The 23,081-nt window shown below is 32.3% G+C and overlaps 3 protein-coding genes across 3 annotated transcripts in view; 1 reads left to right on the forward strand and 2 right to left on the reverse strand.

Moving 5' to 3' along the window:
- LOC130452612 (semaphorin-2A) overlaps positions 1 to 23,081 on the forward strand; it is a 1,040,595-nt gene that overhangs the window by 383,968 nt on the left and 633,546 nt on the right. The gene's annotated exons all lie outside the window — the stretch shown is intronic.
- LOC130452615 (hydroxyacyl-coenzyme A dehydrogenase, mitochondrial-like) lies at positions 9,411 to 11,695 on the reverse strand. The gene is made up of 3 exons (XM_056791961.1): positions 11,286 to 11,695; positions 9,837 to 10,413; positions 9,411 to 9,751 (listed from the first exon to the last, which is right to left on the reverse strand). Exons 1-3 carry the CDS (start codon positions 11,370 to 11,372, stop codon positions 9,513 to 9,515), a joined length of 903 nt encoding a protein of 300 aa, XP_056647939.1. The 5' UTR covers positions 11,373 to 11,695; the 3' UTR covers positions 9,411 to 9,512.
- Positions 12,249 to 22,545, reverse strand: LOC130452614 (probable 3-hydroxyacyl-CoA dehydrogenase B0272.3). Its single transcript, XM_056791960.1, has 3 exons — positions 22,254 to 22,545; positions 18,867 to 19,443; positions 12,249 to 12,571 (listed from the first exon to the last, which is right to left on the reverse strand). Exons 1-3 carry the CDS (start codon positions 22,365 to 22,367, stop codon positions 12,333 to 12,335), a joined length of 930 nt encoding a protein of 309 aa, XP_056647938.1. The 5' UTR covers positions 22,368 to 22,545; the 3' UTR covers positions 12,249 to 12,332.

A 23,081-nucleotide genomic window follows, 5' to 3' on the forward strand; every position in this document is an offset into this window, starting at 1 on the left:
TACCGCTCGGTTAAAATTTATGGCATTATCCCTTTCATATTTCTGGAAATTCTCTGATAAAAACAAAAGACGCAAAAACAAACGGATTCACTAGTTGTTTTCGGTTCGTAGGACTGCATTAAAATCTTAATTGGCAGTGCTTTAACTGTGAAAAGGGTTTATCGTGAAGTTTGAGGCTAACGATATTTTATTATTATATGTACAATCTACACTGATAAAAGTGTTCACTACTACAATTAGAAACTGTCAAAAGCTAAACAAATATACACCCGATACAGTTTCAGGGTTGGGATGTTTAGGATAATCTTGTATGTACAATCTTTGCGTATAGAACTCTTGTAGTTTTATTTCAGATTTCTGCACAAATTGAATACTTTGAATGAACTTATAGATTATTTGCTAATCAACCTAGTGCTTCATTGTGATATTTAATAAAAAAATAAACAGAAATCCATCCATTAAATTCGTGGTTTTCTTCATTAATTCTTCCTTCCTTTGGTATTTTATTAATTTCATCTACAATAAAATATGATTTTTTCTAATTTCATGCATCAACTATGTTGGTTATTGGCTTATTAAGTGAGAGGTGATTAACATATAAGAGTACTTATAGATATATATCATCCACGTCGCAATTCTTTCCTAGTAAGTTTATCATGTTGAAAAATTACACAGCGGTCTTTGCGATGTTATTAGGCGTTTCACAGTAAGTTATTGGTTACAAGTTGTTCATTTAGGTTTATACCTACATAATAAATAGTCTTACTATGGTGACTATGACTTTTTTGGGTGATTACTGCATATTAGCGGCCACTGTTCAAAATTTTCCTTCATTTGTCTTAATTTTTGACATGATATTTGCCACTCAACTTGTCCCTGAGGATTAATCTTCATTTTGATAAAGGCTATTCATTATATGTATATATCTGCTTACCGTAGCGAATTATATTAGCAATAAATAAATAAATAAACATTTTTCATTACCTATTTCAGTGAAACGTCATACTGTTGTCAATATAAACGTTCTTATGTGCAAAATAAACTGGTGGAATGATAAAATGAGACACTTGCTAGGCGAGCCGTTGTATCAGCTACAGAGTGGGAATGAAATTATATTGGTTCTTTGGTGGACTGTGCAAAAAGTGGCAGCCCCAGCGGCCGCAGATTACCCTTTACTTTAAAATAAACGGAGATAATTAGCCCTATCAATTGACCATTCGTAACACGTTTATGACGTAGCAATCAAAAGCCAGCCGAACAGGTTCCGGCTCGTGCCAGTAGCAGTGGTCTGAAATTGAAATTCTCATTCCTCTTCAGTTCTGTCAGATGTAAGTGCCGAATAACACGAGTAAGCAGACGGTGCGTCAATAACGATCTTGTGCAGCAGTGCGTGATAGAGAGCCGTAGCTTCACGATTCCGGAACTGAGAAGCCATTTTCCGCAAATATCGCGAAGCGAAATAATATGGTTTCATTCACAGACGGCAGAAGGATACAAGTGTCTCATTACTGGAGATGAGTATGTTCAAAAATAGCTGAAACATTGCTTCAATTATTGCTTAGTCTCTGGATATATCTAGTATTCTATTCTATACTGTTATATTTGTAAACCCCGAATAGCGCTTACTTTTCAAGATTGACAAGAAATTGTCTTAACATTTCACTCTATATCCTTGAACGAAGTATATGTTTTAGTGGTGAAAGAGATAAATTGCCTCACTGCGTGGCGTTAGAGTTTATTACCGTATTTAAGGCGATCCTTTCGAAACTAGGAACCGTCGGACGCCGCTTGACAGTGGCGCCCCGCTGACTTATATGATATACATCTTCACCGAGTAGTGTAAAAATGTTTCATTATGAATGTTTACGAGAACATTTTTTATCGTGTTTGTAGCGTCATCAATTTATAGCTATTTTAGAAGTTATTCGAGTGAATTATTCACTAGTTTGCGCAATATTTACTCATGAACGATGACATCTTTTATTTACGATAGGGACATTGCTTCTATTGTTTTGGTTCGAGCTCGCTTTCGGAATTATATTGATATAATAGAGGCGATAACTACACATTGAATGGACGTTATGAGAAAATTTAATTTAATTTCTGAAGACGCAATTCTACTAGTACTTAACATGACACTTTAAGGCACAGTTTTGTTTACAAAAAACATAATTTGGCGAATCTTGTGGAAATCTCATTACTTTAATGTCTAAGAATTTGACTGCACATTTTCAATATAAGCGGCTGACTTTTTATTAAAAGAGTGTCAGAAAACAAATTGATCAAAAACCATTTTGTATGAGGGAAAAAGCATTATTGGCTATAGCGTCATAAGTCAAATTATGACAATACATTTCACAAACTGACTGTGCAAGAACGTCATAAATTACATATAAAACAAAATAATAAGCTTTTCATTTTCTATACAATACTGTCCTAAATCCAATTAGTACATTTTTTATACAAAAATAATCCACTTTTGCACTAAAAGGCACTGACATTTCTTCCTAAACCACTCAAAACCAACTGGCTTGTGACGCTCTTGAAATAAACACTGATGGAATATTTTATAATGCAGAAACGACACTACTGGTCTCTAGAAGCCAAGTATTGAGTTGAGAATATGACGATCTTGCAAGGACATACCACTCTTTCAGTACAATCAGAAAATAGTCATAATTCGAAATTATCGATTTTTGAGATATGACGTTGTTGAAAAGAGTTACTGGACACGGTTATGTAAAATGAGGCCATAAAAGAAATAAAAAACAGTTTAAAAAGTTATAATAACGGAAATAATCTATGATCTGGTCATATTTGTACGGACAAAGAAATCCTAAATCACCTAAATCAAACTATCAGCTAAACTCTCAAAAAATATAGTATATACACACTATATAAAAATATTAAATGGACAAATAAAACAAATAGGAAGCTTCAAATATCTAGGTTAGATGATAGCAGGAGATTGAAAACCAGACAAAGAATTCACAAAAAGAATAACAAGCAGAGGAGAAGGAAACAATTAAATACCTATAAAAATAACAGTGGAAATTTATACAAAAGTAGTTTCGCGTATTTTAACATGTCGCTCTGAAACGTGGATAACAACCGAAAAACGTGTGTATAAGACATAACATTCCACCAAATATCAAGAACAAGACCCGATGACACCACATAAGAAACGAAACATACAGATAAATATTAAATACAAATTCTGCAGAACAAAATATCGAAGAAAAACATAAGACGCAAGAATAACAACAAGTAGAATTGGAGGAAGACAAAGGATAACCTAAGCTACTCAGAACAGTAGAAAAAACTACTCGAGGTACTACCACAAACAAAAGATCGAAAGAAATGAAGAAAATGTCAGAGGAATGACTCGAAATATTCTATATTCATTATTCAACTACTTTGGAGCAATTAAGAGTATCCGTAAAGAGTGAGACCAATCACCTCACGTATGGAGCAGTAGTCTAGGGTACTAGAGTTGATATGAACACCACTAGAATCAATACATTTAGAAAGACCGGTCTGTGTATGCACAGCCGCGGCGATGAGAACATATCAATCAGTGACACTAGAAGTGATTCTAGATCTCCCACTCCCCCAGAAACTGATATGATCTTGGACATGCCTGACGATGAAATAATGAAGAAGATTAGATTCCATGGAAAATTTACCTCAAAATTAAGCTGTAGGAATAACTATAATACAAACAACATATTAGAAATGAAGACAAATGCTATTAAATGGTAATCGGGTGGCATCAAATCAGGACTGAAATAGAAGTGTGCTAACCCACAAAATATAATTTTTAAGCAGAAATACATTCGACTCAAAAATGTGCCCAGTTCAACTTGCCAAGCAGTCAACAGAAAGCTCCAGCTGACATAAGATCGAAGCTCTCTTGAGAACGTGTAGCATCGTTTCTACAGACTTTCCACTCCATGGTAAAAAACACACTTAATATAAATAATTTGTCGTTATAAAACGGTTATAAATAAACGACATACAAGATTTAAGTGCAATTTAAGTGAAACTGGGGATAAATCACAGTTGATTAGACATTTCTATATGTTGTCATTCGGGAAGAAATATGATACAACTTTTCTAAACAATAAACCTCTTGAATTGGTTTTAAAGTTAAATTGTTTAAAGAAAATAGTTAAACCAAAATAAACAAAACAAACGTGAGTTCTATAACAATGAGGTAGCGCTTTTGGTCAACATTCTGAAGAAATAGATAAAAGGAGTCGATTCCAAAAAACGGTGCGAAGACTTGGCAGGAATACTATAAGGTTGGGAGTAGATAGCAAGAAATTCAATTATATAAGAAAAATGTTAATGCCATTGAAAAAAGCACAATAAATTTAAAAAATAAGTAGGTATTCTGATTTAAAGAAAACCACCTGTGAAAATTTTGCAATTGAAAAATAATATTTTCATAAAACTGATTAAAGACCACCTTGCCTATGTCTTAATATTCTGAAAATTCAAGATATGAAGTAGTTGCTGCATTGAGTCATATAGATGCTAGGTAGAAAGTGATAATAAGGTGAAAAAACATCTCACTTACTGAAGCTACAAGAAATAATATTGAATTAACCAAATTCTAAAACGATTAACTTTTCAACCCGTTGATAATGTTGATAATTTTGATAATGTGTCTAGTACCATTTTATTGAAACCGAGACACCTTGCTCAAGGTAGTATCGTAAAAACGTGAAAAATTTGAAAAAGCTAGGTTGGAATATAAATTATAATCTAACGTACACAGCGAAGTGATCGGTAAACGTAATCTGTAAAACACATCTTTGGTTTTGACGTTTGGGGTTGTAAATAACGCTTTATACTGTTCTCACTCCCACTCTCCTTGTGCTGTAAATTCAAATAACCAAGTTGCTCTACCCACCCTGTAACTGTGGTTTAAAATTGGATATTATTTTGTTTTCTCGCTAATGAACTCACAAAACCAACAAATCTCTGTTTTCTCAAACAATACATCAGCCGCAGCTTTCCCTTATTCATCCCTATGCGGTCAAAATCGTTTCCAGAAATTCATAGTCGACGGTTGCCAGTCATCTGTCATACTTCGCTTGCGGACGAATCACCGGCATCGCACTGCATTACCATCGCGCTGGTCCGCCTGCACAAAGCTAGCAAAGTGGCATTGTTACAAGTGCTGCATTATACATATTTATACATTTCTGTGCCTACATGCAGCACCGGGATGAACTTGACAGCGTCATATTTATATGCGAACGAAAAGTGTGAATAATATTTATTTTATATGGGCTCTGAAGTGTATATCATGTCACAATGGTGAATGGTGAAAAAAGAGAGAACAAAAATATTTTGATGAGCGGACGAGTGCTCTGTTTGATATGTGAGAGATGCGATGGACTAAATAAATGTCTATTGTAATTTGAAACGGGGTGGTTTTTTAATGATTAAAAATATATGTTGGAGGAACATACAATGTTGGAATAAGTATAATCAAAATGCTTCCAGTACATTTCGTTATTAGTTTTCCTAGTACTTATTTTTTTCAGTTCAATAAATATCGCCAAATATTAAAGTTAATTGATAAAAATTTTGGTTGGCTCATATCAAATAGATGGTTTCGTAGTGTTTTTATAACTCATTCTAAGCTACAGTACAACAAGTGAGAAAAATTTCATATTTCTTCGTTAATTGAGAAAGGAAAGTGTAATAGTAAATTTGTAAATAATCAGGTCGAAAATATCAGTATTTCTGCCTTTCTCTTCAGGAGAAGACTAAAAGGAGTCGGTTTAGTTGGTAGAAACCTGCTATTGCACAACGATTAACTACACAGACCTTGAAAAATATTTGGTGATTATGATAACTCTCCACAGGAGCTATTTGATGATAGTTCAGAAATATTTTGTAGAGAAATATATTTTGTGGCACGCATAGAGCTGGTTCATGAATGAAGAAAACATTATTCAAGATCACGAGCCTATCTCAATATGCAAATATTGGAGAGGTAACCGCCTAGTCCAGAGATAAAAATGTAATAAAGTGTCTTTGGTATGTTCTATAAGAATTATTTTGGCATCTGTACCTGTACCTACGAGCCTACAAGAGTTAGATCATGTTGTTCTCTTGGAATGGAAAAGCATTTTTCAAGTAAGCATTTAAATTGAATAACAAGCCTACCTCGATAAATGGAAGAGTTGTAAGAACTCAAGAAGATACTACACCTAAATTCAAGAGGAATATTCACATTTTTGAATAGTATGTAACTGACATGTATAAAAAACATAATAGAATTGCAAAAACAGGGTAAAGAAACGTTCTATTGTCTTCTTTTATAGACTTAGTATGAATAGGTGACAAATATATCTTTAAATAAAATGAAAAAGCTTAATATGCAGCGTATACAGAAAGTAACAACGTAATTAGTTGATACCTAGGTTCTCTAGCTTTACAAAAAAAGTTTTAGTTAAAAATATGTCCGTCCAAACTAATGTACAACCCAATCGGATGCATCCAAATTAAAATATAATTATTTTTATACAGTGAAAATAACTATTACATATAGATTATTATTTTCTGCACATTCTCAGTATCAGGAATTGTATCTAAAAAATCACCTCAAAATTGTGTTAAATCTGGTACTGGGACGGATGTGGACAACCAGGAAGACTTTTAGGCCAAAAATCGCGAAAAATCCTCTTCTTTATGAATGAGGAATCATTTGAATAGTGATAAAGTGCATATTTTAAGTATTTATTAGATCATAATCACTCTCACATATCAATCTTAGGAAATGAGGAGCTTAAGAACCTTTTCGCAATTAAAGAAAAAGAGCACACCTACATATAATGTAAAACAACGTACCTTCTAAGGCAAAATGAGGTATTGGAGACACACACACAAATTTTACCTCCTTGTTTTCATCATTTATCCTAAGTACACCACAGCTAAAGTATGCTTTTTGCCTACAGGAAAACTATACAATCTATCTCCAGTTTGAATTTAATTTTTTACGCGCAATTAGTGGAAATGCAAACAAAACTAAAACGAAGTACTTATTGTTAGTAAAGCTGTCTCCACATACAAATTCGAACCAATTCAATCATTTTACTTTGTCTTATAATTAGTGGCTGTTACTACGTGTTTATCTGTTGTTCTTACATCTTTTGAACTGATGAAATTCTACCGTTGTACCTCTGCCAGTTTAAAAATAACAGTTTTTGAAGACAGATTTGATTTTAACTGTTTTCCTTGTTACTAGTGAAATAGTACCCATTAACTATAACCAAGTTGTTTTCTGTTAATGAATCATAATATCATAATCATAATATGTCATTTGACGATCCAAAATTGTATATTGTAAATAAACTTCCACGAGTAATTGGCAGCCATGTACAAAAAATTCTAAAAATGGACTCGTTAAATCGTCTTTGCATTTATTACATTTGAATATTTAGCGTTTTAGCATACACACTGAATTCCACTTTTCTCACATTTTGGTTTTTTGTTTCAGGTACGTGTAAAATGGGGAGTAATTTAATTTGGTTCGCAGGTAAGCCAATTTCAAAATAATGGAGAGGCCTATTGTTTATATCCATCTTGTATATGAAATTACCTAAGTAAACGTATGGGTAAAGCAGCGATGCGAGAAATGTTGATTTCATAGTCTACTGATACTTCCCATTCATAACATTTTAGATTTTATTTTGACATGTAGACGCTTTCGTGTGTATATTCAAATTGGTTTTTTTTTTACTTGTGACTTATGCCACTCACTACATAAGAAAATTGAAATGTGGTTGAAAGATAACTGTGAACTTAACGAGGTCACAAAAAGATTGAATAGATATTTCAAAATAAGAATGTATGCTGATCTTAGTTAGTATGATGTCACAACGTTGCCAGGCTTAGTATATAGTTTGAGGAAACTTATGTACAACTAATTACAAATTTGATGCCTGAATATTTTAAATGAATCGCTCAGCTCAAATTTTGTGAAAATGTGTATTCCATAATCTCAATTCTTTGTGAATCATGCATATGATTTTTCAATTAATAATTATAAAATAAATAATTACGTCTATATTGTAGTAATTTTGGAGTAAAGCAGGTTGCGTTATTATGAAAATTCGCAAAAAATTTGTACTTGAGAAAAGTTTCTAAGGAAAAAATGTGATAAATTCAATAAAGAAGTCTGTCTAAATTGTTAACTCAAGAATTTATTTGTCGACCACCAGCTGATTTTTTTGCTACTGGGTGAAAAAATCAATTTGCTAAAATGTACGGGTTATTTCACACTTATTTTGTCTAAGCACACGACCCATCTCTATTGGCAGAGGAGAGCGAAGTATATTGAAGGAACAACTGAATTGACCGCAGCGCTCGTTGTGGCCAAATTATCGTCAAATATAAGTAAACACGTGAAAATTGAATGAAACAGTTCATAATAGTTACAGTATTCTTAAATGCAAAAGTACAGGCAAAATTTTACATATTTCCAGTAGCTAAGTGGATAAAAGTAATTAATAGATATATGCATTGAGGAGAAACCTTTAGGATTTTTATAAATATTTTTAAACCTACTTTTTTATCATAATAACTTTTTATCAATTTTCTAATTTAAAAAACACGATCATAGTGTTTTTAATGCATATCAATTTTCATTCCATTTTTTAACACTATTTATGATTTATTTAGTTATTTTTATGTTTGTTTTTGTTTTTACAAGCTTGTGTCTACAAATTGTAACAATTTTTTGACAATAAAGCATTTCTCTCTCTCCGTTCTTCCTCAATGGTGATGGAAATGGGACACAATAAATCAAATTTATATTTGTTTTAATTCCACCTATACTTATGGTAATTTTTTGATCGAATTCAGTACAATATTTTGTCAACTTTTTGAAGTAAAAACATGTTTAGAAAGATCAGCTAATGTGGTACTATGGTATACAAATTCATTTTTTTTTTATTTACAGACAATAGATTTTTTATTCATTATACAAGTTCTGATTGTAATCTTTAAACTTTATGTTTTTCATGAAAGAAAATGCTGATATTCTCTCCAATTTTTGGATACAACAATAAAAGTGGCCACCTCACTACCTTGTTGATTTGCATGCAAGATCTGCGTTTCCTGCATCTTACCATAACCCAAATATCAATTATTCGTTTTGTTAAACATGTGTTGTTAATTTTCTATTATATTTGCATCTCCCGCTTATAATTATTTTTGGTTAAGTTACTGGCTCTAGATAGAAACAGAAAACTCATAATTCCAACGTCAATTTTCTAAAAATTTTTATTTCACTTTTTGTCAAATTGAAACTTTGACTAGTGAAAAAAACGTTTCACTTACTCATATTTCCCTCTATGGCATTTAACTGTTATTATAAATACTCAAAATAAATACTAAATATTTATTTGGTGGAATGTGGAAAGAAAGCAAATAAAACTGTTTTCTTAAAGAAAAATATATTTAAACACATGCAATCAATAAAAAAGTTCCTATTTATTATATTTGTAAAACCCTTCTCCTGTCTTACGACCCAATTTGCCTTGTTTCACCAAGTGTTTCAATTTTTCGGGAGGAGTGAAAAGAGAATTATCAGGGAATTGTTTATGCCATCCTTCTATGATGAATAAAGTTGTGTCCAACCCCGTATAATCCGCGAGTTCTAAAGGACCCATAGGATAACCCGCTCCCAGCTTCATTGCTGTATCTACATCTTGCGGTGAAGCATCTCCTACAACATAGCAGGATGAACTATGAACATCGAGTTATGAGGATAGGAGGTATGATATTGCAAAAAAGCATACGAATACTCTTACCTCTTTCTACTAACTTAATAGCCTCAGCCAAATAAGGTACCAACAGTCTATTAACTACAAACCCAGGAGTATCTTTACAAGTGATACAGGTTTTTCCAACTGATTTCCCCCATGCCATAAGGTTTTGATAAGTAGTATCACTTGTTTCCGGTATTCTGATAACTTCTAATAATTTCATAACAGCAACTGGATTAAAAAAGTGTAAGCCACCAAACCTGTCTTTTCGTTTTGTAGCAGAGGCTATTTCTTTAATAGATAAAGAGCTAGTGTTGGAAGCGAATAAAGTTTTTTGGGGTGCCGCTTCATCCAAACTAGCAAACAATTTATGTTTGGCATCAATATTTTCGACAATAGCTTCAACTACTAAATCTGCATCATCTAAACTTTTTGAAACATCTGGTAAATATTTAATTCTTGATGAGGTGTCCTGTATGAACGTTTCAATTGCAGAAGGATTATCTTTATGAAGTTTTTTGGCAACTCGGGCGAGACTTGATTGAATCGACGCTTCAGATTTTTTTAGGACATCTGCGTTAAGATCGACAAGAGTAACTGATTGACCCACTTGTGCCGCTATCTACAAGAAAATAATGCTTGTAATTATATGTTTACCAAAATACCATACCCATTGATTAAATAATTAAGTTATAGGTTTGAATCTGTTACCCCCCAATGTGATTGAAATAATTGATTTAAGCTGTAAGATTTTTTGGATTCATTGCAACACTAAAATCCTAGGAGAGCTAAAAATTAACATAACACTCATTATATTCCTTGTATAGAAACATCTATGAAATTGTTATGGATATAAAAATACCTTTTTAAATTAAATTAAAGAGGCTCCAAAAATCATTTTTTTGTAGCATTTTTTCGGTATTGCCTACTACTCAAATCATAAAAATGTTTTGACTTTCCCAAACATTAAATTTATTCTGCTCTTTGTGATAATACATTGTGACCTTGAAACAAAATAAGTACATATTCCTAAATATCCCTAATACTACCAAGTCTACTTCTTAATTTGGATGTTTTTTAGTTGATTTAATATTACATTTATTCATAATTTACTACCAAAATAACATTTATTCAAAAAATACATTTTCTAATCTACAAACAAAATTGTATTTTTATATGATCAATCAACGGTTTATTTATTTTTGATTGTTTATGCTATTGACTATTCTTAATCTAATCAATTGAAATAATAGTATATTTAAACAATTTGCGGAAACTTAATTATAGATAAAACCTAACCCCAAATAATTTCTTAGACCTACATATATTCCATGAAATCTAGTTTCAAGTGTATATATGTAGTAACTCGTATTATAAAATATTGTGAATAAAACAGTATGTTAAGCATAATACTAGTTAATACTAAGTATTAACTAGCAACAAGCATTTGTCTTCAAAATGATTATCTACATAAGTAGAATATGATCAACTAACCTGTGCAATTCCTGATCCCATTAAACCACCTCCAATAACTGTTACATTTTTAATTACATTTAAAGAAGATGTAACAGCACTGGCCATTTTTACAATTACAAACAAATCTACACACTTTTATCAACTGGATTCAACAACATGAAACCCAATAATGGTAATGTCCTCAGTTGTAATAATGGTTGCATACGTTTACAACGATTCGTTGGAGTTTGTACTTTGATACAATGAACTTTGGTGATGAAACGTTACCAGTGGCGTTGATTGAAATAAAATTGAAATCATATAGTTGAAATTTAAATATCTATAAAATATTTTTTTCAATTCAAAATAATCACTTTTACCTTTGAGTTGATTGGAATATGTACGTGAGACAAATGTAACAGTTTTAAACTACATTGAATACAATTTGTGTCTCAGCTAGTAGAAAATAGCAATTAGTATCATTGTTTTTATATAGCCGTTTGTTATCGCCTTCGTAGGAATGTCACATGTAATCAAACAATGAGTTCAGCGTGATTTTGCATAACTTATTACACGTCCAATTTAGCTGATGGATTTTATGATGTCTTCTTAGTCCTCAGTGTTAGATACATTTGTTTAATACACAGTTTGATTAGTTTTATCAAACAAAAACATGTGAGTCTAACTGAACACACTATTTACACTACACCAAGACTCACTATTACCCTACTTGACACGCGATTCGTTAACCAAGTTATCGTCTTCAGAGAATAAAGGTAAACAGTTTACTTCTGCAGACGATAACTTGGTTATCGAAACGCGCTTCAGACGGTGTAATGAGTGTTGGTATAGAGGTAGTGTAAAGAGTGTTCAGAATGAATATTACTAACGGTTCAAGAAATTCAGTCTTCGATTCTAATTATTAGTATGTTACTTCGGGTTACTTGTTCATTCCAAATCTTTAAACAGTAATGGTACAGTTGGTAGGTGAAAACTGCTTTTAAATTAAAATATTTTTATTTCCAGCAATGAGCAATATTGCGAAAAATGAACAAAATTTTTAGTAAGAAGTTTAACACAAGCCTTTCATTTGGAATATTTATAAAAACCTTCGCCACTTTTTCTTCCTAGTTTTCCTTGTTCAACTAGCTTTTTCTGGAGCTCTACAGGTTTAAAAAGTGGGTTATCAGGGAATTTTTTATGCCATCCTTCTAAAATGAAGACACCAGTATCCAGACCCGTGTAATCTGCCAATTCTAAAGGTCCCATTGGATATCCTGCTCCTAGTTTCATTGCTGTATCAATGTCTTCAGCAGAGGCATCCCCTAGTGAATGTAAAAATTGCGGAATTGAAAAATATATTGAACAAAGAAAGAATATGCTACAGAACATACAATTCTATAGCAAAGTTGATGACAAAATCTGGCACTATATTCAGCATCATTCGACTCATAAACCTAACTTCATTATGGTATTTGTTATGAAATGAAAAAAATTAAAACAGTTAATACAATATTTGTGTAATATTTTGACTAATTAGGGTGCATTCCACTAAGCACTCACGACAATCACGTTTACGAACATGATCGTTTCAGTTCCTCTTAGTACAGGGTGTTATAATAGTAAACCCAAGTGCAATGGCAAAACAGAAAATGGTTATGTATTTAAATAAATTTGTAAGTTATTGAATTTTTTTAGTGGAGAGCTTATCTAATTTGAATTAGGCTAAAATCAAAATATCTTCTGCGGCCATGGTAAAAAATTTGGTCAAAAGTATATAGATTCCCATGGTTGCAATCTGCGGTGCTTGAGTTTTGAAGATTCTGCTAATTCTTTCAATGGTCACTTCGACCCACCATTTGGCAAGGGTCGTCGTGAACGTTAATCATAACTTCATGAGAGACGTTCTCGCTGCGACCACAACGATCGTAGTCACTATGTGGATTTCCCAAAAAGAGGATTTCAGGCGCCGTTGACGCTTAGTGGGATGCACCTTTAAGTTTCTCATTTTTTATCACTGTTTCATACCAAAGAATCTCATTTATAATCTGATGAATGACTGAGCGAAATATACTGTTCTTGTAACTAATTGGTACCTCCATTAATTTTTATGTGTCATCTGTGATCCGATTTTATTTTCAAGAATTTAAAAAGGGCAAAGAATCGTACATTCTAATTTTTCAATAAAACCACTGAATGTTTGATATTAAGGAAGTAACGGGGAAAGAAATATATCAGGTAGAATTGAGAAAGAAAAAAGGACAAGACCACACTTCTATTATTGTTTTTACATTGCACTCGTTCTCTACTTTGCAGTGTTTTTCCGTTTAGACATTCGCATTTTTTATATGATAACATATAGATCAATAAGTTGTTTGTCTAGTGAACAAATGGTTTTTAGGCCAAATTTCATTTCATTCATCAAGATTTTCTTCAAGAGTAATACGAATAGTCTCTTTCAACGCCATATTAAAAGAAAGTTTTTCTTTTGCCTAAAAATAAGCTTATGTTGCTTCAGCAACGAAATCCTCTATCAGATTCATTAAATTTGATCAATCGATACAGTGTCTTGGTGGATGATAATTAATCCTATAAAGTAAAATATATTTTTATTGCGCAATAACACGTTCAAAAGCCTACTGAATTATCAATTTCTTTTCATTGTGAAGAATCTATAGTTAGTTAGTACTATGTCAAATAGTACTAACACTTCACAAAAATAAAGTCGCGATGCCTATTATCTCTATGTGGTTAAAAGTGAACTTTAATCAAAAAGAGGATTTCCATTTTTCCAATGCAAACTCAGAGAATGCCTACTTTAAAATTCTAACAAACAAAAGAGGATTATCTAAAAATGTGTTACTCAAAGGCAAATTTGAAAAAGTGATTTGTAGTATTCCTTAACTGTTAGGCCAAAGACATATTGATCGAAGTTTAGGAACTTGGTTTGTTGTGCTTCTTCACACCTATGCGATATAGAAAAACCAATCAATTCATTAAAATGGAAATGATGCAAAAAATTATTATTATACAATGCCCGTTTTCTTTTGCATTTCGAAGAGCCTAGTGATTACAACAACTCTGGCACAGGTCCAACTGTTCTGTCTTCTATTATCCAATTGGATTAGCAAAGGTTTATTTTATTCACTTATTTTCAATGATTGTTTTTTGTTGACAAAATGGTCTTGATTTTAGGTTTCTTTTAATTATTAATGGTTCATCTGATGGATAGTTTTTTCAGGTTATGGCCCTATATGTATCTTTATAAAAATGTTATTTACTGACATCATAGATATTGCTTTTTCAACACTTCAAAATAATATGTAGAGTATCTAATAGCTTAAACGGGTTTCTCAAATGATTTCGGATAAAAATTACTTATTATGTGTCCTCTTTTGTTTGGCCTATTAAGACTTGTCAAGTTTACTGAGGGTTTGTTGACACTATCAGTGCCAGATACACAATTTAACGAAACGTTGAGCAGACTAAAAACTTTATGGCCAATTAGTCCAACAAACCAGATAAGTAAAAGTTTCCAAACAAGACAAGACTTTTCAAGGAGTAATGGAGAAATAAATAGAAACTCAAATGAATACTCCATTGACTTGTTATTTACTTAGATTGAAATAACACAATATCTAGGTAGGTTACGTATATAGATAAAGGTTTACATTAGGAAAACCGAGAACCCGAATAAACTCAGAAGCACTATTAAAGTAATAAATAATCGTACCTACAGGGTGTTTCTATATGCGACCGACAAAGCTCTACCACAGAGAAATCTTAATAAATGATTCATTTTGATATAGGAATACGAACCCTTACGGGGTCTAGTTCCTGAGATATAGGGTGTTCAAAATTTTAAATCAAAATAAAAAATTTACCATAAATAAAGGACGCCTTTAACACTTTTGCAGACAAAGCGGCATATGACGCTCTTAATACAAGGATAAAGTATTATATGCCGACCAAATAGGAAATATGGGAAAGAAATAAGAATGTCTACGTTTCAAAGTGTAATGATAGGAGGGAAGTTTTGGCAATTACTACTAAATATCATCCTCAGTTAGTAACTGTACAAAACAGGTAAGGACAAGATAAAGCAAAGCCTGTCGAAATATCTCATTATAATATGAATATGTCAGGAATCTATCGTAATGAATTATTATTCTTCATAGAGGAAAAGCATCAGATGGCACAAGAATGTAATGTTCCACCTTTTGGACATTACTCTTTCGAATTCGTATTATATACGTAGAAAGTTCAATAAAAAACCAAATTTTTTACAGTTTCGGGCATTTCCGATACAAATTTTTATGGCAGAAATTTAGTTCGTTCTGGGCCCATTCGTGGAGGAAACAAGAAGACGAAATGATGAGCCGCTTTCCCGAGAAAAGATGGATGAGCATATTCCCCATCAGCACATGCATTTTCTAGATACAATTCCTGATGCTAAGGATCCTCAAAAGTGACAAAAAACGGAAAGAGACCAAGTTCTTATGCAACCCCCCCCCCCAAAAAAAGCTTCCTCTACCATACCAGAATACCATGAGTTGAAGAATTAATTACTGCCTTTATATTTCCATTTACATTGCAATAAATAACCAGTGGCGCGCTGTCAAGTTAGTCGTCACTTTTATCCCTCTATGTTTTACGCCACTGAAGCGAATTTTTTTGTTTTAAATTGCCTGATTATTTTTAGTTTAAAAACTAATAACATTTTATGGAGCTAAAATAAACGGTGTTATATAAATTTGCCTCTTAACAAAAGTCTGCAAGCACGCAAGTAATTTACAAATTAATTATTCATTTAATTTCGAATAATGATTAAGTGTAAGTAGTTCAAAACAAATAAAAATTATACATAATTTCAATTTCACGTTTTTCAATAATTAGTTAATTTGTAAATTACTTATGTGCTTGCAGATTTTTGTTTAGAGGCAAATTTCTACAACACCATTTTAGCTCCATAAAAAGTTATTAGTTTTTAAACTAAAAATAATCAGACAATTTAAAACAAAAGAATTTGCTTCAGTGGCGTAAAGCAAAGAGGGATAAAAGTGACAACTAACATGACAGCGCGCCACTGGTTAAATTTTTCCAAAGTTTGTTTATGTCAAAATATTATTTTATTAAGGAGCATGTTGGTTATAAAAAGGCGTTCTTGATTTTTGGCAAATATACAGAAACACCCTATATATTTATAATAGACTGTGCTTAAAAAGTGGAATAATAGCTTAACTATATTCTCGATACATTAAAAAACAGAAATTCACACAAAATGATATATATCTAAATTTTCTTGCACTTTAGTTCCACTTAGAATGTATTGTAAAGATGAATAACGAACAACGCTGACCTCCAGATCTACAATGTTGATGAGAGAGTCCTTTTCCGGAAGGTTGATTGAGGGAAGATTCAATCGAAAATGTTAATTGCGGCATCTTCACATTTCAGTCATTTTCATATTCCACTAAAATATTTTTTTCTTCTTTGAGAGTTTTCAACCTGAATATTTTTATAGTACATTCGTTTGGAATTTGTATTTGGCCATTTCCTTTACTCTAAATGTGTCTTGGTCCGTAAGCTGTTATCGACAGAGCAACAAAAACAGTAGAAATGATTTGGCATCAACCAAAACTCTCAATTCAGTGATATTTAAAAGTACAGATTGAATTTCATATGTAACAAAAGTTGTGTTTTAATATTTTACCATTTATCGAGTAGTTTCATTATTTATTCAGTAAAGAGCTTTTGTTGTTCAGTCCTATCATGATCCTTGATGTCTTCTGCATTGTTAAATTTTCACGAAGAAAGTTTTGTGAAACCGCAACAATATTTAGACGATGCAATATCTGGATTATACGGTGAGTGCTGTTTTAAATTTGATTGTTGTTAAGTTGACAATGTGTCTTTTACTTAAAATTTTATTTAAGATTTAACAATGATTTTATTCTCTCAAAACCATTTTATAACTGAACTAATATGAAATAAAAAATCTGTCTTCACTACTGTCGATAAAAAAGACTAGACTAGTTTTTGTCTTCGCACGGTTATACTCTTGTCCTCGATGTTGAGGTATGGAGTACGATTTCATATCAAGTACATCACAATTTCCCAACCAAGTTCAATCTATTCTTGACTCATAATTTAAGATGTGTGGTCTTGCACTTTCGTAGTTGAACAGAATGCTCGTTCTTTCGACCAATTGAAGGCCTTTTTGAATTTCGTCTTATTATCTGGCAATTCTTGCTCGACCCTTTGAGCAGCTACCAAAATTTTATTTTATACAATTCTTTTTCATTTCACCACGATCTCGTTATATTATGTATCGCAGATTTTCTTGTAGTCAATTCATGTGGCACATCGAGTTTATCTGTATATCCAGACTTTTTCAAATGATTTCAAATTATTAATAGCTGTCTAAGCGATGTTTATTTCTGTCTATTTATCTTGATCAGTTGCAAATTTGACCAAATGCATATTATGATTTCTTGATACTCACCCTAACAGGTTCACTGCAATTTGTGACAGGTTCTTCAGTATTTCCTTTAGTAAAACAGCATCACTTGGCGTATTTCTTCATAAATTTCACTCAATTTAAAACGTTTATAATTTTTAACATAGTCTCACAAAATTGCACAGAAATGTAAACTCAAATACCTTCTATAAGACATGCAACAAGTTGGCGTTAAAAGTGTTAGTACTTTTTGATATACGACCACAAACACCTTTTACTATGAAAATAGGAAAACACTTCTTAGAGAGTATAGTTCTTCCAATATCAATTACAGAAGACAATTATGCGAGAGTCAATCAATATTTCATAAATACGCACGGCACTCATACCAAATGAAGTAATGAAAAATAATGTTTACTCCCCGTATAAAATTCAGTAAATATCTAACAAGCCGTCAGTCTACGTGGACTCATCATCTCCACTTTTTACCAATAAAAACATCGAATTGTAAACATAAATGCATTTCTAGTGGCCGAAGCTGTCGGAAGGCATGTGTACAGAATTTCTTCGAAATATTCCAGCTAGAGATTAGCGTCGCTTGGTGAAATTTATATAATGGCATTCTTTAGACCATGGGCGAATGAAGACAATGAAATTGCACAGTGTAGTGAGAATAAAGAGAGGAATGAATTTAATAATAAAGATTTAGGTACACAAACACAGCAAATCATTTTAAATATATTCGAATGTTAAAAAAAGGAAAATATTCATCCATCAGATAATGCAGTCACAATTAGAAAATTGTTGAATTAACTAGAGTAAATAAATTTTCCATTTATCAATTAGTTACGAAAGGGGTTGCTGTGGATCATTCACAGAACCGAAAAACATGTAAAGAAAAACTGAAATCAGTTGACAAAGCTAGTCTAGAATTTATTCGTATGATAATTTATAGATTAAATACGGAGAACAAGGTTGGGACATCAGAAGTAATAGAGCAAAAAGAACCAGTTTAGAAACATTGCGTCAAGTTTTGCCAGCATGTGGTTTTAAATACAAAAAAACAAGATTATTTGCGTCAGATAAAAAACTACCAAGTAAATTTCGGCTGAGTTAATAATAGTAAAGTTATCATGTTTATTGGATAAATGTATACTTACCTCTCTCCAACATTCGAACAGCTTCGGCAATGTAAGGAACTAATAATCTGTTGACAACAAATCCGGGAGTATCTTTGCATGTAATACATGTTTTTCCTATAGATTTTCCCCACGCCATCATGGAATTATACGTTTCATCACAGGTTTCAGGTATTCTGATAACTTCTAACAATTTCATCACTGGTACTGGATTGAAAAAGTGTAAACCACCAAATTTGTCTTTCCTTTTTGTAACAGAAGCTATTTCAGCGATCGATAGAGAGCTAGTATTTGAGGCAAACAAAGTGTTCTTAGGAGCGGCTTGATCTAAAACCTTGAATAGTTTATGTTTGATCTCAATATTCTCGATTATAGCTTCAATGATAAGATCTGCATTTTCAACGCTTTTTTCGGTATCATGTACATATTTGATACGTGACAAAACTCCTTCGGATAATTGTTTAGCTGCAGTTGGGTCATCTTTATGCAATTTCTTAGCCACACGTGCTATACTTGTTTGAATGGCAGTTTCAGATTTTTTGAGTATCTCGTTGCTCACGTCCACTAAGGTTACGCTTTGACCAGCTTGAGCCGTTACCTTAAAATGTACAAAATACAATCTTTATGTAATTACTGACTTAGCAATAATAGACATATAAGTTGTAACCATAGAATATCTACTTAATCAATAAAGTGTTAGATGAACTGTTTTGATAATAGACTGAGACATAAAATACAATTGTGCCAGGGCCCACTGTAATATATACAGTGTTTGTTGCGCAATGCATAATTATTTGTTAAAGATGATGTAAAATCTGCGGAAATTTATCGAAATTCGAGTGCCTCTCCAAGACTCAAGTGTTTGAATGGTGTTCCGCTTTCCGAAAAGGCCACGAAGTGGGTATAAAATTGCCACAGGCGCGGCGCCCAGAATAATTGTTACTGATGAAAACGTCAGCGCTGCAGAGAAGCTCATTTTGAGAGATTGACGCAGTAGTGTACAGGATATAACTGAAGAATTGGGCATTATCTTAGGTACGCTTATGTAGTATTCAGCAAATAATTCAATTCATTAACGGCTACCGCAAAATTTCAGCCAGATGTGTGCCAGGACTTCTGAATTTTGAGCAGAAATTCACACGCTGTAAAGTTTGCACGCGTCTCTTGCAGGGGTATGAAGAGGGAAGAGAAAATTTATAGAGCCGAATATTCACCACATACGAGACTTGGGTACACCACTATATTCCGGAGAGTAAACGCACGTCTGTTAGGAGAAAGATGAAGGCCCGCCAGTTACAGCAAAGGTTGCATTCTTAGCGTGGAAAGTGTTGTGTAACGTGTTTTGGGTCATAAAGAGGAGTAATTGTAGTTGATTTTCTAAGTGTACAACGAACTGTTGACGCGCAGTATTATAGTAACCTCTAAAAACACTGTGAAAAATGCCTGTAGATCAAAACGACGCGATATATCAATCCTATTGTAACAGTAAAACACACATTTCCGTTTTCAAACATAGACTAACTTTTATTATCCTCAATGTGAATACATAAAGGCATAACCCTTAACAGAGAAAAGGGAAGAAATTATGTAAAACAGGTGGCTATTATCAAAAAATCATACAGTGGTGTTACTTATATACATATTTCGGGCTGAAATAAAAAAATCCTTGGTACGATATCGCTGCAAGACAACATCAGACCGCATACAGCTCGGCATACGATAAAAACATTGAACGAATCGGGCTGGAAAACACTGAAACATCTTCCTCATAGTCTCGATTTGTGGCGACCATTATTGATATGGTTCATTGAAAGAGGTATTTGGAGAACTGCGATTTGAAAACAATGCGGAGGCAAATCCTTCGTGCGCGAATAGTTACGTGACAAGCCAACAGATTTTTACGGAAAATGCGTCCGAAAGCTTACGGAGAGGTGGCAAAAGTGTGTAGAGTGTGACGGAAACTATGAAAAATTTCAATTATGTAACTTGAAAATAAAATATTTTATAGCAAAATTTAAATATTTATGGTGTGATTGTAAAGAGTAATGTTTTATTTTGTGAGTGAGAAAGTTTGTGGAGTGGAGTGAGCGTGCCCCATTTCGATAATAATATAGGGGAATTTGAAATGATATTAAACTTCAAAATATATTTTAATAATCAAACAATCATAATAATATTTTTAACACACTTCAGCATGAAAAATCACTTGTACGACTATTGGCTGTCATTAAAAGTGTTATTTCTAATGGCATTTGTACAAAGATACCTTTTCAGTCATATTAATTTTATTTGGATTCCCATAATAGTGAAATGATATGAATAAAATTAAGTTGACAAATAATCAGTTAAGATTTATGAATCGGCCTCCAGTGAGTTATCTAGAAGTGACTTTTTTGAAATTTTCGTGTCAGTTAGTTTGCAACATACTTGTGTTCATGTTGGATCGAATTGTGCAGATGGCTAACATACGACCTCTACCACAATCTTGATAAATTGCGCTGTAATCTAACTACTCTGATCGTGCCCAGGCACACCATACTCTTTATACTGATCCCTTAATGTAATCTATCTTTTTGGGATTTTCCTCGCCCGGTCTATTAAGCCTGAGCCGGCATAGTGATTCACAGTAATACCAGGTTTTTTGTTCCCGTTGATACATACCATTGCTTTTATTTCTACCAAATTGGGGACTCTTCGTACATCCAATTTTTGATTGATGCTTCAAACAAGGACGCGATTTATATGAACGGTCTGCGCCTATCGTGGCTAAAATGTCGGCCTCTTTATTTCCCAGGTGGTCTGGCATTCAGACTATGGTATTTATATATCTTCTTGGAAACCACGTAAATAATCCCTTAACTATTTAGGTTTTATATTGTGGGAACTGATTACCTTGAAATTATATCCAGTTCATCATGTTTTTCCATTTTTTTAAGATCTTTTATTGTTAACATTTTTGAACAGTTACTAAAGAATACACCAATACTTTGAAATACTATCAGAAAGGAACACAGTTGGAAAACGATTTATAAGAATTCGTTTTTGAAACCACAATTGAATGTGAAATTGTATATACATTTAATTTCTCAATTAAACTAGTGTAACCTCAAATAAAACTGAATAATTTTGCATTTGAAAATTTTTAGCGCGGGTCAAAAGTATATGAGATTATATAACTTTAGTTATGATCCAGAACAATTTACAAATAAGAGGTGTATTATAAGAAATAGCTGTCGGCATCAAATACATGCCCAAATATTATTTTGTTATTTGCTGGGAAGAATGAAACCACTAATAACAGAATAACAATAGAATAAACTGTTCAACTCGGTTTAAGAAACATCAATTTTTGTTAAAAAAAAGATCTTAGATCGAAAAAATAGCTATTACTACTAAATGGCTACCTACTTGTGCAATTCCAGAACCCATCAAACCTCCGCCTATGATTGTTACATTTTGTATTGCATGTTTAGCGACATTGGTCGAAAAACTTCTCTTTAACATATTACCTATAGTTGCCATTTTTCACTTAATGAATTGATCTACACCGCTCCCGTAAATAACTCACGTTTTTTGAGATATTTTATACTTTGGAATTAGATAAAATATTATCAGATGTTATTTATCAATTTTTTGTTCGTTAACCTTCAAAACAACTCGGTAACACTGAGAATACTAAAACATTTCGCCGAATGAATATACACTTAATTCGGTGTTGCCGGTTCGAATAATAAACTTCATGGAAGGTATATTTACTGAAATTTCATAATAATGGAGATATATTCAGATCAATACTTATTTGAGACATATATATATATATATATATATATATATATATATATATATATATATATATATATATATATATATATATATATATATATATATATATATATATATATATATATATATATATATATATATATATATATATATATATATATATATATATAGTGCTTCTAAATGCTCGAATTAACAAAACAAAATTTAAAGTAATTAAGATTATTTTTCATAAGCCGTTCTCCTTATTCACCGGATCTTGCGCTGTGCAATAACTATTTGTCTCCTAACATGAAATCAACTAGCTTTGAAATTGTGAAAGACAAAGTGGCACGCGTCTTGAAGGAATGGACACAAGAAAACTTCCAGTAGATTTAAACAATATAATATGTACATTAAGCATTATAAAGATAGACGAAATCTATATATTGAAGGTGATATTACCTAAGCTGATTC

The sequence above is a fragment of the Diorhabda sublineata genome, chromosome 2, assembly GCF_026230105.1.
Source record: "Diorhabda sublineata isolate icDioSubl1.1 chromosome 2, icDioSubl1.1, whole genome shotgun sequence".
Lineage (NCBI taxonomy): Eukaryota > Metazoa > Arthropoda > Insecta > Coleoptera > Chrysomelidae > Diorhabda > Diorhabda sublineata.

Bases quoted from the DNA above. Each gene is read 5' to 3' on its own strand.
- LOC130452615 (XM_056791961.1), bottom strand. From the start codon at position 11,372: ATGGCCAGTGCTGTTACATCTTCTTTAAATGTAATTAAAAATGTAACA. The intron at 10,414-11,285 runs GTTAGTTGATCA...ATTTTCTTGTAG, and splicing joins TGGGATCAGGAATTGCACAG to ATAGCGGCACAAGTGGGTCA. The intron at 9,752-9,836 runs GTAAGAGTATTC...GCTATGTTGTAG, and splicing joins TATTAAGTTAGTAGAAAGAG to GAGATGCTTCACCGCAAGAT.
- LOC130452614 (XM_056791960.1), bottom strand. From the start codon at position 22,367: ATGGCAACTATAGGTAATATGTTAAAGAGAAGTTTTTCGACCAATGTC. The intron at 19,444-22,253 runs GTAGGTAGCCAT...GTACATTTTAAG, and splicing joins TGGGTTCTGGAATTGCACAA to GTAACGGCTCAAGCTGGTCA. The intron at 12,572-18,866 runs GTAAGTATACAT...TACATTCACTAG, and splicing joins TGTTCGAATGTTGGAGAGAG to GGGATGCCTCTGCTGAAGAC.